Source organism: Rattus norvegicus, chromosome 19, assembly GCF_021556685.1.
Source record: "Rattus norvegicus strain SHRSP/BbbUtx chromosome 19, alternate assembly SHRSP_T2T, whole genome shotgun sequence".
NCBI lineage: Eukaryota > Metazoa > Chordata > Mammalia > Rodentia > Muridae > Rattus > Rattus norvegicus.
This window is the reverse complement of record NC_141552.1, coordinates 48,019,147-48,038,426: the sequence shown is the minus strand read 5'-3', so window position 1 is coordinate 48,038,426 and position 19,280 is coordinate 48,019,147. Positions and strand designations below refer to the sequence as shown.

At 40.0% G+C, this 19,280-nt stretch overlaps 1 protein-coding gene across 1 annotated transcript; it reads left to right on the top strand.

The window, feature by feature from the left end:
• Positions 1 to 145: 145 nt before the first annotated feature.
• On the top strand, positions 146 to 11,486 carry H3f3al2 (H3.3 histone A like 2). Its single transcript, XM_087596696.1, has 2 exons — positions 146 to 179; positions 11,065 to 11,486. The coding sequence occupies exons 1-2, from the start codon at positions 146 to 148 to the stop codon at positions 11,484 to 11,486; spliced, it is 456 nt and encodes a 151-aa protein (XP_087452822.1).
• Positions 11,487 to 19,280: the final 7,794 nt, after the last annotated feature.

Genomic DNA, 19,280 nt, shown 5'->3' with positions numbered 1-19,280 from the left:
TACAGGACTGTGAAGGACCAAGTCATCCCTATGGGGATGCACAATAGCTATCAGAGAACTCCTGTGCACATGGAGGTGTGGCCATCCTTACTCAGCCACATCACCAGAGCCTTCACCAGTACCTTGTCCACAGTAGAAGTTCAGCATGTGCTGGGGTCTCAGTGTGGCAGATGATGTTGGTAAGAGGGGGCTTGGGTTTGTATCTTATCTCAGCTTACTAACCGTGTGTCCTTAAGGTCTATGGAATCTCTGAGCTCCTCAATGTCCCCTCCAACATCATGCCAATTAGACTGCCTTGCAGGAGGGTGATTAGAGCTAATGAACATAGTGCAGCATGCACTCAGCCATGTCAGGTATCAATCAATGCTCACAAGAACAGGCACCTGCTGAGAGCAGAGCACTGAGAATACTTGCTGTTTCCTGGGCACACATAATACCCCATGGGGAAGGCTTTATTAATCTCTTGTTACTCGTGAACCAGCTAAGGCCCTGGAAGGGCAAGTAACATGCCCAAGGTCACATGATTCAAATGTGGCTAGACTATGCAATCTTATGTGGTCCTCACCCAGCCCAGGTCTAGCATACAAGATTTACTCTCTGACTCTAGGACAAACCATGGGGTAAGTAGAAAACTACAGCCCATATTATATCTACTTGAGTCTAATTATTAGGCTGCACCCTGGAAGGTCTGCAGATATGTGAACCAGCTTCCAGTCACAGTCCCAAGCCAGTCACCCAAGAGAAACAATTTCATCTTCCAAAACCGTTCTCAACTTTGCTCTCAACTTTACAGCCCAGAGAGTGGGTCTGAGGTCCCTGATTTGCAGACAGAGTGCCAGGCACTGGGTCAAGCCAAACATCAGAGTTTGGAAGTCCAGAAAATTCATTGAGAAAGTTATAGTGTTTTCATGAAATTCTTCTTATATCTTTAAAAATGCACTTGAATCAAGCAACACCAATGTAGAACTTACAGAATTCATTGAGAAAGTGATATTGTTTCTTTGATATTCTTCTTATATCTTTAAAGACACAGTTGAATCAAGCAATGCCAATGTAGAACTTACAGAATTTATTGAGAAAGTGATATTGTTTCCCTGAAATTCTTATATCTTTAAAAACACACTTGAATCAACAAAACCCAATGTAGAACTTACAGAATTCATTGAGAAAGTGATATTGTTTCTGAAAAATTCTTCTTTTATCATTAAAAAAGACACTTGAATCATGTAACACCAATGTAGAATTTCCAGAATTCATTAAGAGGGTGATATTATTTCCCTGAAATTCTTCTTATATCTTTAAGATCACACTTGAATCAAACAACACCAATGTAGAACTTACAGAATTCATCGAGAAAGTGATATTGTTTCTGTGAAATTCTTCTTGGATCTTTAAAAACACACTTGAATCAACAATGCCAATGAAGAACTTACAGAATTCATTAAGAAAGTGATATTGTTTTTGTGGAATTCTTCTTGTGTCTTTAAATAGAAACTTGAATCAAGCAACTACAATGTAGATCTTACAGAATTCATTGAGAATGTGAAATTATTTCTGTAAATATCTTCTATTGTATTTAGGAACATATGTGAATCAAGCAATGCCAAAGTAGAACTTACAGAATTCATTGAGAAAGTGATATTGTTTCCTTGAAATTCTCCCTATATATTTATACAAAGCAATGCCAATGTAGAACTTACAGAATTCTTTTGGAAAGTAATATTGTTGCTGTGAAATTCTTCTATATAGTATAAAAAAACACACTTTAATCAGGCAACACCAATGTAGAACTTTCAGAATTCAATAAGATATTATTTCTGTGAAATTCTACTTATACCTTTAAAAACACACACGGATCAAGCAACTATAACGTAGAACTTAAAAAATTCTTCATGTATCTTTAAAAACACACTTGAACCAAGCAATGCCAATGTAGAACTTATAGAATTCATTGAAAAACTGAAACTGTTTCCGTGAAATTCTACCTGTATCTTTAAAAACGCATTGAATCAAGCAGTGTCAAGCTACTCCTTACAGAATTCATTGAGAAAGTGATATAGTTTCCATGAGTTCTTCTTGTATCTTTAATAACACACATGAATCATGCAACGCCACTGTAGAACTTACAGAATTCATTGAGAAAGTGATTTACTTTCCATGTATTCTTCTTGTATCTTTAAAAACGCACTTGATGGGGCACTCAACGTTGTGGTCCAGACACCACCCAGATCTGAAAGGACCCGGTCAAACAGCTCCCTGCACCCAAATCCCATGAGAGGGAGAACTAGACCTTCAGAGGGCAGACATGCCTGGGAAGCCAGATGAGACTACTCTCTGCCCACATTTCAGACCCTAGAGGAAAACACCTAGCGCCATCTGGGCCCCCTGTGCACAGGGTCCTGAGTGAAGGTGGGGCAGGCCCTTCTAGTTGCTGACCTCACAGATAGCTGAAACCCAGCTCTAAGGAGAGATTCCAGTCCGGAGACCAGAGGTAAGACCAACTTTTCTGCTCCAAGTGACCTGCCTGCTGGACTCAGGAAACCAGATCCAAAATTCCTCCAGGATGGGGCACTTCTGGTTTCTAGCTGGGGCCCAAACCTTGCTGATCCCAGCCCACAGTTCCCTACTCCCAAACCCCATGGGAGAGAGAGCCCATCCCCCAGACAGGTGTGCACTCCTGAGACTGCAGGGCAGGGGAGACCGCCAGTACTGCCCACCCTTCCCACCTCCCTGGCCCAAGAGGAAACTGTATAGGGCCTCTGGGAACAGGAAGATATGGGCACTCAACGCTGGGGTCCAGACAATGCCCGGATCTGGAGGGACCCAGTCAAACAGCTCCCTGCACCCAAATCCTGTGGGATGGATAGCTAGAACTTCAAAGAGGCAGACACGCCTGGGAAGCCAGAGGAGACTACTAACTGCCCACAGTTCTGACTCTAGAGGAAAATGCCTAGTGCTTTCTGAGCCCCATGTGCACAGGATCCCAAGAGAAAGCGGGGCAGGTCCTTCTAGTTGCTGCCCTCACGGAGAGCTGAAACCTGGCACTGAAGAGCGACTTCAGGTCCGAGACCAGAGGTAAGACAACTTTTCTGCTCCAAGTGACCTGCCTAGTGGACTCAGGACACACACCCACAGGAACACCTGAAGACAAGTAGACAGGAACCACTAAACACCTGGAAGCAGAACACTCTGTTCCTATAACTGGCTGAAAGAGAACAGGAAAACAGGTCTACAGCACTCCTGAAACACGGGCCTATAGAATGGTATAAGCACTGTCAGAAATAACAGAACAAGGTAACACCAGAGACAATGTGATAGAATGAGACAAGCACAGGAACTCAAGCAACAAAAAACAAGACTACATGGCATCATCGGAGCCCAATTCTCCCAGCAAAGCAAACACTGAATGTCCAAACACACCAGAAAAGCAAGATCTAGATTTAAAATCATATTTGATCATGATGATGTAGGACTTCAAGAAAGACATAAAGAACTCCCTTAGAGAAATGCAGGAAAACATAAATAAACAAGCAAAAGCCTCTAGAGGAGAAATGCAAAAATCCCTGAAAGAATTCCAGGAAAACACAATCAAACAGGTGAAGGAATTAAAAATGGAAAAAGAAAGCACAAAGGGAGACAACCCTGGATATAGAAAACCAAAGGAAGAGATAAGGAGTCGTAGATACAAGCATCACCAACAGAATACAAGAGATAGAAGAGAGAATCTCAGGAGCAGAAAATCCATAGAAATCATTGACTCAACTGTCAAAGATAATGTAAAGCAGAAAAAGCTACCGGTCCAAAACATACAGGAAATCCAGGACTCAATGAGAAGATCAAACCTAAGGATGATAGGTGTAGAAGAGAGTGAAGACTCCCAGCTCAAAGGACCAGTAAATATCTTCAACAAAATCATAGAAGAAAACTTCCCTAACCTAAAGAAAGAGATACCCATAAGCATACAAGAAGCCTACAGAACTCCAAATAGATTGGACCAGAAAAGAAACACCTCCCGTCACATAATAGTCAAAACACCAAATGCACAAAATAAAGAAAGAATACTAAAAACAGTAAGGGAAAAAGGTCAAGTAACATATAAAGGCAGACCTATCAGAATCACACCAGACTTTTCGCCAGAGACTATGAAAGCCAGAAGATCCTGGACAGATGTCATATAGACCCTAAGAGAACACAAATGCCAGCCCAGGTTACTGTATCCTGCAAAACTCTCAATTAACATAGATGGAGAAACCAAGATATTCCATGACAAAACCAAATTTACACAATATCTTTCTACAAATCCAGCACTACAAAGGATAATAAATGGTAAAGCCCAACATAAGGAGGCAAGCTATACCCTAGAAGAAGCAAGAAACTAATCATCTTGGCAACAAAACAAAGAGAAGAAAAGCACACAAACATAACCTCACATCCAAATATGAATATAACAGGAAGCAATAATCACTAATCCTTAATATCTCTCAACATCAATGGCCTCAACTCCCCAATAAAAAGACATAGATTAACAAACTGGATACGCAATGAGGACCCTGCATTCTGTTGCCTACAGGAAACACACCTCAGAGACAAAGACAGACACTACCTCAGAGTGAAAGGCTGGAAAACAACTTTCCAAGCAAATGGCCTGAAGAAGCAAGATGGAGTAGCCATTCTGATATCGAATAAAATCGATTTTCAACTAAAAATCATCAAAAAAGATAAGGAAGGACACTTCATATTTGTCAAAGGAAAAATCCACCAAGATGAACTCTCAGTCCTAAATATCTATGCTTCAAATACAAGGGCACCTACATACATAAAAGAAACTTTACTAAACCTCAAAGCATACAGTGCACCCCACACAATAATAGTAGGAGATTTCAACACCCCACTCTCATCAATGGACAGATCATGGAAACAGAAATTAAACAGAGACGTAGACAGACTAAGAGAAGTCATGAGCCAAATTGATTTAACAGACATTTATAGAACACTCTATCCTAAAACAAAAGGATATACCTTCTTCTCACCACCTCATGGTACTTTCTCCAAAATTGACCATATAATTAATTGGTCATAAAACAGGCCTCAACAGATACAGAAAGATAGAAATAATCCCATCCGTCCTATCAGACCACGACGGGTTATAGCTGGTCTTCAATAACAGTAAGGAAGAATGCCCACATATACATGGAAGTTGAACAATGCTCTACTCAATGATAACCTGGTCAAGGAAGAAATGAAGAAAGAAATTAAAGTTCTTAGAATTTAATCAAAATGAAGGTACAAATACCCAAACTTATGGGACACAATGAAAGCTGTGCTAAGAGGAAAACACATAGCTCTGAGTACCTGCAAAAAGAAACAGGAGAGAGCATATGTCAGCAGCTTGACAGCACAACTAAAAGCTCTAGAACAAAAAGAAGCAAATACACCCAGGAGGAGTAGAAGGCAGGAAATAATCAAACTCAGAGCTGAAATCAACCAAGTAGAAACAAAAAGGACCATAGAAAGAATCAACAGAACCAAAAGTTGGTTCTTTGAGAAAATCAACAAGATAGATAAACCCTTAGCCAGACTAAGGAGAGGACACAGAGAGTGTGTCCAAATTAACAAAATCAGAAATGAAAAGGGAGACATAACTACAGAATCAGAGGAAATTCAAAAAATCATCAGATCCTACTACAAAAGCCTATATTCAACAAAACTTGAAAATCTGCAGGAAATGGACAATTTCCTAGACAGATACCAGGTATCGAAGTTAAATCAGGAACAGATAAACCAGTTAAACAACCCCATAACTCCTAAGGAAATAGAAGCAGTCATTAAAGGTCTCCCAACCAAAAGAGCCCAGGTCCAGACGGGTTTAGTGCAGAATTATATCAGACCTTCATAGAAGACCTTATACCAATATTATCCAAACTATTCCACAAAATTGAAACAGATGGAGCACTACCGAATTCCTTCTATGAAGTCACAATTACTCTTATACCTAAACCACACAAAGACCCAACAAAGAAAGAGAACTTCAGACCAATTTCCCTTATGAATATTGACGCAAAAATACTCAATAAAATTCTGGCAAACCGAATCCAAGAGCACATCAAAACAATCATCCACCATGATCAAGTAGGCTTCATCCCAGGCATGCAGGGATGGTTTAATATACGGAAAACCATCAACGTGATCCATTATATAAACAAACTGAAAGAACAAAACCACATGATCATTTCATTAGATGCTGAGAAAGCATTTGACAAAATTCAACACCCCTTCATGATAAAAGTCCTGGAAAGAATAGGAATTCAGGCCCATACCTAAACAGTAAAAGCTATATACAGCAAACCAGTTGCTAACATTAAACTAAATGGAGAGAAACTTGAAGCAATCCCACTAAAATTGGGGACTAGACAAGGCTGCCCACTCTCTCCCTACTTATTCAATATAGGACTCAAAGTCCTAGCCAGAGCAATCAGACAGCGAAAGGAGGTTAAAGGGATACAAATTCGAAAAAGAAGTCAAAATATCACTATTTTCAGATGATATGATAGTATATTTAAGTGATCCCAAAAGTTCCACCAGAGAACTACCAAACCTGATAAACCACTTCAGCAAAGTGTCAGGGTATAAAATTAACTCAAATAAATCAGTAGCCTTCCTCTACACAAAAGAGAAACAAGCCGAGAAAGAAATTAGGGAAACGACACCCTTCATAATAGTCCCAAATAATATAAAATACCTCGGTGTGACTTTAACCAAGCAAGTAAAAGATCTGTACAATAAGAACTTCAAGCCTCTGAAGAAAGAAATTGAGGAAGACCTCAGAAGATGGAAAGATCTCCCATGCTCATGGATTGGCAGGATTAATATAGTAAAAATGGCCATTTTACCAAAAGCGATCTACAGATTCAATGCAATCCCCATCAAAATACTAATCCTATTCTTCAAAGAGTTAGATAGAACAATTTGCAAATTCATCTGGAATAACAAAAAACCCAGGATAGCTAAAACTATCCTAAAAAATAAAGGGACTTCTGGGGGAATCACTATCCCTGAACTCAAGCAGTATTACAGAGCAATAGTGATAAAAACTGCATGGTATTGGTACAGAGACAGACAGATAGACCAATGGAATAGAATTGAAGACCCAGAAATGAACCACACACCTATGGTCACTTGATTTTTGACAAAGGAGCCAAAACCATCCAATGGAAAAAAGATAGCATGTTCAGCAAATGGTGCTGGTTCAACTGGAGGTCAACATGTAGAAGAATGTAGATCGATCCATGCTTATCACCCTGTACAAAGCTTAAGTCCAAGTGGATCAAGGACCTCCACATCAAACCAGATACACTCAAACTAATAGAAGAAAAAAAAAGTGGGGAAGCATCTCGAACACATGGGCACTGGAGAAAATTTCCAGAACAAAACACCAGTGGCTTATGCTCTAAGATCAAGAATCGATAAATGGCATTTCATAAAACTGCAAAGCTTCGTAAGGCAAAGGACACTGTGGTTAGGACAAAACGGCAACCAACAGATTGGGAAAAGATCTTTACCAATCTTACAACTGATAGAGGGCTTATATCCAAAATATACAAAGAACTCACGAAGTTAGACTGCAGGGAGACAAATAATGGGGTTCAGAGCTAAACAAAGAATTCACAGCTGAGGAATGCCGAATGGCTGAGAAACACCTAAAGAAATGTTCAACATCTTTAGTCACAAGGGAAATGCAAATCAAAACAACCCTGAGATTTCACCTCACACCAGTGAGAATGGCTAAGATCATAAACTCAGGTGACAGCAAATACTGGCGAGGATGTGGAGAAAGAGGAACACTCCTCCATTGTTGGTGGGATTGCAGTCTGGTACAACCATTCTGGAAATCAGTCCGAGGTTCATCAGAAAATTGGACATTGAGCTACCTGAGGACCCAGCTATACCTCTCTTGGGCATATACCCAAAAGATGCCCCAACATGTAACAAAGACACATGCTCCACTATGTTCACAGCAGCCTTATTTACAATAGCCAAAAGCTGGAAGGGACCCAGATGCCCTTCAACAGAGTAATGGATACAGAAAATGTGGTACATCTACACAATGGCATATTACTCAGCTATCAAAACCAATGACTTTATGAAATTCATAGGCAAATGGATCGAACTGGAATATATCATCCTGTGTGAGGTAACCCAATCACAGAAAGACACACATGGTATGCACTCATTGATAAGTGGATATTACCCCAAATGCTCGAATTACCCTAGATTCACAGAACACATGACAGTCAAGAAGGATGACCAAAATGGGAATGCTTCACTCTTCTTTAAAAGGGGAACAAGAAAACCCTTGGGAGGGAATAGGGAGGCAAAATTTAGAACAGAGGCAGAAGGAACACCCATTCAGAGCCAGCCCCACATGTGGCCCATGCATATACAGCCACCAAACTAGATAAAATGGATGAAGCAAAGAAGTGCAGGCCGACAGCAACTGGATGTAGATCTCCCGTGAGAGGCACAGCCAGAATACAGCAAATACATAGGCGAATGCCATCATTAATCCACTGAACTGAGAACATGACCCCTGTTGAAGGAATCAGAGAAAGGACTGAAAGAGCTTGAAGAATCTTGAGACCCCATATGAACAACAATGTCTACCAACCAGAGCTTCCAGGACTAAGCCACTACCCAAAGATGATACATGGACCGACCTTGGGCTCCAACCTCATAGGTAGCAATAAATAGCCTAGTAAGAGCACCAGTGGAAAGGTAAGCCCTTGGTCCTGCCAAGCCTGAAACCCGCCCCCCCCCCAGTGAATGTGATTGTTGGGGGGAGGGTGGTAATGGGGAAGGATGGGGAGGGGGAGGGGTTAGGGGGATGTTTGCCCTGGAAATGGTGATAGGTTGTAACAATTGAAATGTAAATAAGAAAAACTCAAGTTAATAAAGATGAAAAAAGAGAAAAATTCCTGAGTCTAAGCTCTTTTGTTCCCTCCCTATTAAGACCATAATTATTTGAAATCATTCCTTAAAATGTCAACACATCAATAATTCATAAAGTGATGAATACCATCTACCCCAACTTTAAGGGACTGGGAGTACCAGACATCTTCTATAACTGCTTCCCAAAATACCAACTTCCAACCCTATTGCCTGGTCTGAAGTTTTCTGTGCATTTGTTTCCCTTTGGTTCAGGACTCTGCAGTAGTTTCTGATTCTTTTATTGATAGGGAGGGGCTGATTGTAGGAAAATCCCGTGACTTTTATGCTCCCGAACTGGTGTTGTCTGAAAGTAAATTTACATCACTGTGGGTATTGGTGGCCATATATCCTTCTTTCTGCTTCTGCCTTCCCACTTGCCTGGAATCAAGCTGGTTGAGAAACCACTTCCATCTTCATAAATATGTAGGAAGAAACTCCCATTTGTCTCTATTCAGAGACCCTGGCATGCTGTTTTTGTCTGTTTGTCTCTTCATGACATTAATAACTCTCTTAATAAATTCTCCAACGATCTGTCTCAGTGTTCCTCTTTTTTTAAAAAAGGATTTATTTATTTATTTTTAATCTATTTGTGCATGCAGTACGCACAGAGGCCAGAAGAGGGCACCAGATTCATTAGAACTGGAATTACAGGCATTTGTGAGGCACAGTGTGCGTGGGTATGGGCAAGAGCCGCAACTGCTCTTAAAGTGGTAAGAGTCATTTCTCTAGAGCCCCCATCTGTGACCTTCCGGTTTCTCCCCCAGTGAACTGATGTCTAGTTCTGAATTTCCCCCCTTGGGCTTCAGTGATCCACAAAGAGTAACCGACTAACTATTCTCATTAGGGTTTTCTGACTTTTGTCTGTTTATTTTTGTTTTTACTTTATCAGATATAATTTCTAGCTGTCCTGGAAGTCACTGTGTAGATCAGACTGACCTCTGCCTCCTGCCTCTGAGATGCTGAGGTTAAAGGCATGGGCCACCACAGCGGGCTGGCTTCTCCTGTCTTAACAGATATGCGATGGACTGAAAATGCTCTGCTCTCAGCTGATGTATATGGATCGTTCAGGTTCTTGTTTTGACTGAAGAGCTGAAGGTTGGCTTTAGACAACCCAACCAGTTAAGAAGGAAGGCTGTGGCTGTGTGACGCCCAATGCTAGCAGTTGCTGCTCTTTTAGCGTCCAACTTTTCACCAATAGGACTTGTCATTAAGCCTGTCTGGATCAGGCATTTTCAGGTTCTTGCTTATTCAAAGAATTGAAAAAACAGCCAGCCACGGTGTGACACATCTTTAATCCCAGAGCTAGGGAGGCAGAAACAGGAGGATCTCGGTGAGTTTGAGGCCAGCCTGCTCTACATAGGTAGGTCCAGGCAAGCCAGGGCTGCACAGTGAGACCATGTTCTAAAAAGACAAAACAAACAATTGAAAAAAGGAATTTCCCCTACCCCCCGAATTCTCAGCTCTTGATTAGCTTCCATGAGCAGGCTGCTGTTCCCTGGACCTCCACTGTCCAGTCACCTCTCTACCGACCCCACCCACTAATTCCCTTCCTCTTGTGTCCTCAGGGGCACAAACAACTGCTGGAAGACTTGCACCACTCCCTGAGTCCCTTTGTTCAGCCCAAGAATACCGACCAGAAGCCTGATCATCTTAGGCCCCCTCCTAATATCTGCTACAACGGTAACATCCAGGGACAACCAGATGGCTAAAGTCTCACAAAAAACCCCACAACCAACAAAATCTAGGGCAACACGGCGCCTTCAGAGCAGAGCTACCACAGCAAGCCCTGGTTAGTCTCAAACAACTGAAGCACATGAAAATGACCTTAAATCCAATCTTTAATGAAGACAGAAGTCTTTAAAGAGGAAATGAAGAAATCCCTTTAAAAATACAGGAAGATAAAATCAAACAGGTAAAGGCCTTTAAAGAGGAAACCTATAAATCCCTTAAGAATTACAGGGATTTTTCAATTGTGTTTGCAGCTTCTGTCGCGCTGAGGCTCTCTAATGCCAAGCACCGCCTCTCGCTTGCTGAGCTCCTGCCGAAGGAAAAGGGGAAGGGGTGGTGGTAAGTAAGGAGGTGTCCATACCGTGGCTCATACAAAGCAGACTGCCCTCAAATCCACCGGTGCTAAAGCACCCAGGAAACAACTGGCTACAAAAGCTGCTTGCAAGTGTGCGCCCTCTACTGGAGGGGTGAAGAAACCTCATCATTACAGGCCTGGTACTGTGGCACTCTGCGAAATCAGATGCTATCAGAAGTCCACCGAACTTCTGATACGCAAGCTCCCCTTTCAGCGTCTGGTGAGAAAAATTGCTCAGGACTTCAAAACAGATCTGTGCTTCCAGAGTGCAGCTACTGGTGCTTTGCAGAGGGCAAGTGAGGCCTATTTGGTTGGCCTTTTTGAAGATACCAATCTGTGTGCTATCCATGCCAAACGTGTAACAATTATGCCAAAAGATATCCAGCTAGCAAGCCGCATAGGTGGAGATCATGCTTAAGAGTCCACTATGAGGGGAAACATTTCATTCTTAAAAATTATTTTTTCTCTTCTTCCTGTTATCAGTAGTTCTGAATGTTAGATATTTTTTCTATAGGGTCAAAGGTACCTAAGTATATGATTGCCAGTGAAAACATAGAGGACAGAATCAGGAATTGGCAGTTTCTCCACGTTCATTTGTGTGTGAATTTTTAATATAAATGCAAGATGTAAAGCATTAATGCAAGCAAACTGTTTCAGTGAACACATTTTAACAGCTCAATTTTATAACAATTATAAATAAGCCTGTTAAAATTTTCTGGACAATGCCAGCATTTGGATTTTTAAAAAATAAGAAAATTTCTTACTGACAGCAACTAAATGGTATGTGTAGCATTTTATCATACAGTAGATTCCATCCATTCACTATATTTTTCTAAAGGAGTTGTTCTACTTGCAAGTACATGTTTTTAATGTTGTCTATCTTCTGTGCTGTAAACTATAAAAAGAATATAGAGGAAAATAATAAATAAATAAATAAATAAATAAATAAAAAAAACCGTTCAAGACCTGAAAATGGAAATAGAAGCACTAAAGAAAGCACAAACTGGGGGACTCCTGGAGATAGAAAACCAAGAGAAGAGAACAGAAACAACAGACACAACTATCACCAACAGGATATAGGAAATGGAAGAGAAATCCTCAGGTGTATAAGATAAGATAGAAGAAATTGATACATCAGTCAAAGAAAATGTTAAATCTAAAAAATTCCTTACACAAAACATCCAGGAAATTTAGGACGTCATGAAAAGATCTAACCTAAGGATAAGAGGAATAGAAGAATAGATAAAAAGTCCCAACTCCAAGGATCAATCAAACAAAATCATAGAAGAAAAAAACAAAAAAGAGATGCATGTAAATACACAAGAAGCTTACAGAACACTAATTAGACTGAAACAGAAAAGAAGACTTTTTTTTCTCCTACCACATAACAATCAGATCATTAAATCTAGAGAACAAAGAAAGAATATCAAAAACTGCAAGGAGAAAAGGCCAGGCAACAAAGGCAGACCCATCAGAATTATACCAACTTCTCAACAGAGACTCTAAAAACTAGAAAGGCCTGGAAAGATATCTTGCAACCTCTAAAAAAGCCTTAGATGCCAATCTAGACAACTTTATTCAGCAAAACTCTCACTTGGAGAAAACAAAATATTTCAAGACAAAACCAAATTTAAATGATATCTATCCATAAATCCATTTCTACAGAAAATACTAGAAGAAAAACTTCAACCCAAGGAGGATAAGTAACTACACCCAAGAAACATAGGAAATACATAATTCCATACCAGCAAAAACAAAATAAGGGACACGCACATACACTCACACACACACACAGGCACACGCGCGTGTGCACACACTAATATCACCAACATCAAAACAACAAGAATTAACAATTACTAGTCATTAATATCTCTTGACATGAGATGAACTCAATTCCCCAATAAAAATAACACATAAACAGAATCCACCATTCTGCTGCATACAAGAAGCACACCTCAGTCATGAACATAGTCATTACTTCACATTAAAGGAATAGAAAAATGTTTTCTAAGCAAACAGACCCAAGAACCAACCTGGAGTAGTCATTCTAATATTTAATAAGATAAATGTTCAATTTACTTTTAACTTTTAATTAAGAGAGACATGGAAGGATACTTTATACTCATCAAAGAAAAAAGCTACAAAAATGATATCTCAATTCTGAACATTTATGCTTCAAACATACACCCACATCTGTAAAAAGAAACATTGCTAAAGCTTAAATTGCACACCAAACCCCATACATTAAGAGTGGGAGACTTGAACCCCCAACTCTCACCAATCAATAGGACATCCAGACAAAAAATAAACAGTGAGATAATTAAGTGACATTATAAATCAAATGGACCTGACAGATATCTACAGAATATTTCACTCAAACACAAAAGAATATATCTTCTTTCAGCACCTCCTGGAGCCTTCTCTAAAGTTGACTATATAGTCAGTCACAAAACAAGTCACAACAGATACAAGAAAATTGAAATAACTTCTTGTTTTTATCAGACTACCATGGATTAAAGCTGGACCTTCCACAAAACAGAAACATCAGCTTCAAAGTCATGGAAAATGAACAACTCTCTACTAAATGACCACTGGGTCAGGAGAGAAGTAAAGAAAGAAGTTAAAGACTATCTAGAATTTAATGAACATGAAGGTGCAACATACTCTAATTTATGGGACACAATGAAAGCAACACTAAGAGGAAAGTTCATAACACTCAATACCTCCATAAAGAAATTAGAAACTTACCAGTGATTTAGAAGTACATTTGAAAGTTCTAGAAAAACAAAGAAGCAAACACAGTCAAGAGGAGTAAAAGGCAGGAAATAATCAAAATCAGGGCTGTAATCAATCAGTTAGAAACAAAGAGAACAATACAAAAAAAAAAATCAAGAAACCCATAGCTGGTTCTTTGAGAAAATTAGCAAGCTAGAAAAATCCTTGGCCTACCTAACTAAAAGATAGAGAGAGTATCCAAATAAATAAAATCAAAAATGAAAAGGGAGACATAACAACAAACGGGAGATTCAAAGAATCATTAGGTTTTACATCAAAAACCTGTACTCCACAAAATTGGAAAATCTTAATGAGATAGACGATTTTCTAGACAGATACCAATTACCAAAGTTAAATCAAGATCAGGGAAAGTATAAGCTCTAAGAAAATAAAAGCAGGCATTAAAAGTCTCCCAACCAGGGCTGGAGAGATGACTCAATGTTTAAGAGCAAAGTCTCATGGGAAAGTACAGTGGCCTCTAGTTGTGTCCTTATAAACTCTTGCAACATGCAATACCTGGTCATTTCAGCTGAGAAATTCTAGGGTATGGCCCTAACTAAAGTCCATCTCTTGGTCAGTACTTAATATTTAATAAGAGGTCCTGGTAAGATGGCTCAGTGGATAAGAGCACTGACTGTTCTTCCAGATGTCTTGAGTTCAATTCCCAGCAACCAAATGCTGGATCACAGCCATTTGTAATGGAATCTTATGCCCTTTTCTGGTGTGTCTAAAGACAGCTACAGTGTACTCACACATATAAAATAAATAAATTAAAAAAATGTCTCCCAATCAAAAAAACTCAGGACCAGCTGGTTTTAGTGCAGAATTCTATCAGACTTTCAAAGAAGAGGTAATACCAATACTCCTCAAACAATTCCATAGAATAGAAACAGAGGGAACACTGTCAAACTCACTTAATGAGGCTGTAGTCACCCTAACACCTAAACCACACAAAGACTCTACAAAGAAAGATAGTTTCAGACAGTTTCTCTTATGAACATAGATTCAAAAAAACCTCAATAAAATACTCTCAGGAACACACACACACACACAATCATCCACCATGACCAAGTAGGCTTCATCCTAGGGATGCAGAGAAAGCTAAATATATGAAAATCCATCAATTTAACCTACCATATAAAAACAAACTGAAAAAAAAATGATCATCTCATTAGATTTTTGAAAAAGTCTTTGAAAAAGTCCAGCACTTCTTTTAACGTGAAGTTAAAAGTCTTAGAGAGATCAGAGATACAAGGCAAATGTCTAAACATAATAAAAACAATATACAGCAGGCCAATAAACCAAATCAAATTTAATGGGAAGAAATTTAAATCAATTCCACTAAAATCAGGGACAAGAAAAGGCTGCCCACTCTCTCTGTATTTAGCCAATATATATAGCTCCTAAAGTTCTAACTACATCAAAAAACAACTAAAGGAGATCAAGAAAATATAAATTGGAAAGGAAGAAATCAAAGTATCACTATTCTTGAATGATATGATAGTATACATAAATGATTAATGGGTCAAGAAAGAATTTAGGGAAACAACACTTTTAAAATAGTTAGAATGATTTAAAATGTTTTTGTGTAACTCTAACAAGCAAGTGGAAGGCATGCATGCCTAGAACTTCAGGTCTCTGAAGACAGAAATTAAGGAAGGTATCAGAAGATAGAAAGATCTCACGCTCACAGGTCGGTAGGATTAACATAGTGAAAATGGCCATCTTAAGCAGATTCAAGGCAATTCCCATTGAAATTCCAATGCAATTCTTTACAGACCTTGAAAGAGCAATTCTCAACTTCATATGGAAAAAGAAAAAATCCAGGATGCCCAGAATAATCCTGAAAAATAAAAGAACTTCTAGAAGTATTGCCATCCCTAACCTCAAACTGTACAATAGTAATAAAAACTACATGGTATTGGTATAGGAACAGACATGGTGATCAATAGAATCAATAGAATCAAATAAAACCCCAGAAATAAATCCACACACCTACAGACACTGGATATTTGATTAAGAAGGCAAAAGCATACAATGGGAAAGAGAGAAAACATCTTCAACAAATGGTGCTGGGTTTACTGGATGTCATCATGTCATCATGTAGAAGAATGAAAATAAATCCATATCTATCACCCTGCACAAAATTCCAGTCCAAGTAGATCAAAGACCTCAACCTAAAATGGGATACACTAAATCTAATAAAACAGAAAATAAGGAATACTCCTTAGTCAGGAAGTATGTCCAGAAGAGGGAGGGAGACATCAGTCCACCCACAAAATGGGTTGAAATTCAACCCAAAATTTTCTTGCATACAAAATGTGCAGGAATAAAGATGGATCAGAGATTGAGGGAACAACTAACCAACGACTGCCCAAACTTGAGACTGATCCCATGTGGGGGAGCCAACCCCTGACGCTATTAATGATACTGTGCTATGCTTGCAGATAGGAGCCTAGCATAACTGTCTCCTGAGACAGCAGGGATGGAGGCAGATGCAGAGACCCACAAACACCAGGCTGAGCCCAGGAAGTCTTGTGGAAGAGTGGGGGATAGAAACGGACAAGACATAGGGGTCTAGGAAACGAGAAGACAGAGTCAATTAACCAGGACCATAGGAGCTCACAGAGCCTGGGCCACCAACCAGGGAGCATGCAGGAGCTGGACCCAGATCCTTTATTCATCTGTAGCAAATGTGCAGCTTGGTCCTCATGTGGTTCCTCTAACAAGTGGAATGGGGGCTGTCTCAGTCTCTGTTCCCTGCTATTGGATCCCTTCCCCCTTCCTGGACTGCCTGGTTGGGCCTCAGTGGGAGAGGAAGTGCCTAAATCTGCTGGACTAGAAGCCCCAGGGTGGGGTGGTACCCATGGAGAGTGAAAGGGTGGAGGCATTGGGAGAAGGGATTTGTAAGGGTGGGAATGTGAAGAGAGAAGGGAGGGGAGCTGTGATGTAAAGTGAATAAAACAATTAAAATAAAATAGAACTGGAAAAAACACAAATATCAAAACAATAAGAAGTCTTATTTAAAGAGACAGTACAGGACAGATTGAAAGTGAGGAGAGAGTTGCTTGAGCAAAGGTGCACAAGAGCCTCACCTGTTTGAGGCTTCCGTAAAGCCAAGCCAGGAGGATGGTTCTCTATCTTGATTGATAGACTTGTGTTACATTCGTCATATAAGCGTTTCCCAGGATACATCTGATTTTAACTATATGCATGTCCAATGATGTTTATGGATAAGAGAGTAAATTAGCAATTTCTGCCCTAAAAGTTCACTCAGAGGGAAAAAAAAATCTTACCTCACCGCTTAAGCATGTAAATCCATTCAGGCTGCAAAGAACCTGAAGTTCGCAGACATGTTCAGGGCCGTAGTCGAATGTGAACCAACTACAGAGGGAAATTACTGAAGGGCTTCAAGGGGAGACCTGGACTGTTGTATTGTTTGGAGCAATACAATTGTATTGAAGGTGTTTATCAGGTTTGGTAGTTCTCTGGTGGAACTTTTGGGATCACTTAAATATACAATCATATCGTCTGCAAATAGTGATATTTTGACTTCTTCCTTTCCAAACTGTATCCCTTTGATCTCCTTTTTTTGTCTGATTGCTCTGGCTAGAACTTCAAGAACTATATTGAATAAGTAGGGCGAGAGTGGGCAGCCTTGTCTAGTCCCTGAATTTAGTGGGATTGCTTCAAGTTTCTCTCCATTTAGTTTAATATTAGCTACTGGTTTGCTGTATATGCTTTAACTATGTTTAGGCACAGGCCTTGAATTCCTATTCTTTTCAGGACTTTTATCTTGAAGAGGTGTTGAATTTTGTCAAATGCTTTCTCAGCATCTAATGAAATGATCATGTGCTTTTTATCTTTTAGTTTGTTTATATAGTGGATTACGTTGATGGTTTTCTGTATATTAAACCATCCCTGTATCCCTGGAATGAAGCCTACTTGTTCATGATGGATGATTGTCTTGATGTGCTGTTGTATTAGATCCAACAAAGAAAGAGAACTTCAGACCAATTTCCCTTATGAATATCGATGCAAAGATACTCAATAACATTCTTGAAGTGGTTTTTCTTTACTAGGAAAGCCATTACTTCCTCATCCAGTACCATTGGTTAGCTGTCTTGGTAAAGAGCACCAAACAGCCCCGTGCTAAATCCCAGGCCTGCACTCTTTCTCTTTCCTTTTTTCCTGACCCTAGGAAATTGACATGGCTTTCCTGCCTAGAGAATGACCCAAACAACTTGCCTTGCTACAGAGATACCTAGTTCAGCAGGTTCACCGCACCTTCCTTTACTTATGCTTGCCTGGTTCAGGCTGACTCGATTGCCTGGCATATGGGATATATTGTCACTATGCAGCCTACCCATCGATGGTTGAACATGTAGAGGAGTTGCAGAAATCCCCTCTGGTTATTTGGTGTGGATGTATTTGTTGTGGAGTTTGAATCTACTGGGAGAAACCAGAGGTCTAGACTAATTAAAATTTAGATCACTCTTGGTGCTAGCAGAAGGATGGAAAGAGGCCTTAGAGCCAAATGTCACACTGTTGGAAAATGGGGGGCTGCCGGAGTTCTTCAAGCAGACACCAGACAGGTGGGTATTAAGCTATGCATAGCCAGGCAGGAAAATTGTTTTATTTCTTCCAATTGTTTCTTACTTTCCCTCTATCTAGTAATAAACAGACCATCTCATCCTTTCTTACCACCATAAGCAGGTTTTCCATCAACAAAGGCAGATGTTAAGGCCTCATAGCACATTATCCTCTTCGTACCTCACCTGCAGGCCACTAGGAGCTCCAGCAAAAGGTCAACAAGTCCTTAAGAGATACCTGGTTTTGTTAGCCATTACAGAGCAGTCCTGTATAAATTATTACCCAGACCTGAGCACTCCAGTGACTGGGATAGAGTAGCTCATTTCTGGGCAGGGAAAAGCACAATGGTATCCAGTCAGAGCTGCCCACCCACATTCCCACATATCTCTCCAGGAATATCTCTCTAGAAAGAGCCTGGCATATGGCTGTGGTCTCTTTTACTGACTACTATTCCCTATGGCCTTGTTTATGAGTGAACCCTAACCAAAAAAATTTTTTGAGGGCAGTGCTGGGCCAGTGATATTGCTAGAGAAAAGTTCTATAAGAAACCAGGTTGAGCAAGCCACGTAAAGCAAGCCAGTAAGAAGCACTCTTCCTTGGACTCTGCATCAGCTCCTGCCTCTGGTTCCTGTCCTGTTTGAGTTCCTGGTTTGACTTCCCTCAGTGATGGACTGTTACCTGGAAGAATAAGCTGAAATAAACCCTTTTCTTCCTCAAGTTGCTTCGCTAGTTATGGTGTTTCATCACAACAATGGTAACCCCAAGTAGGACAGAAGTTGGTACCAAAAGTGGGGTATTGCTATGATACACTTAATCATGTTGTTTTGGGAAGGATTTTGGAATT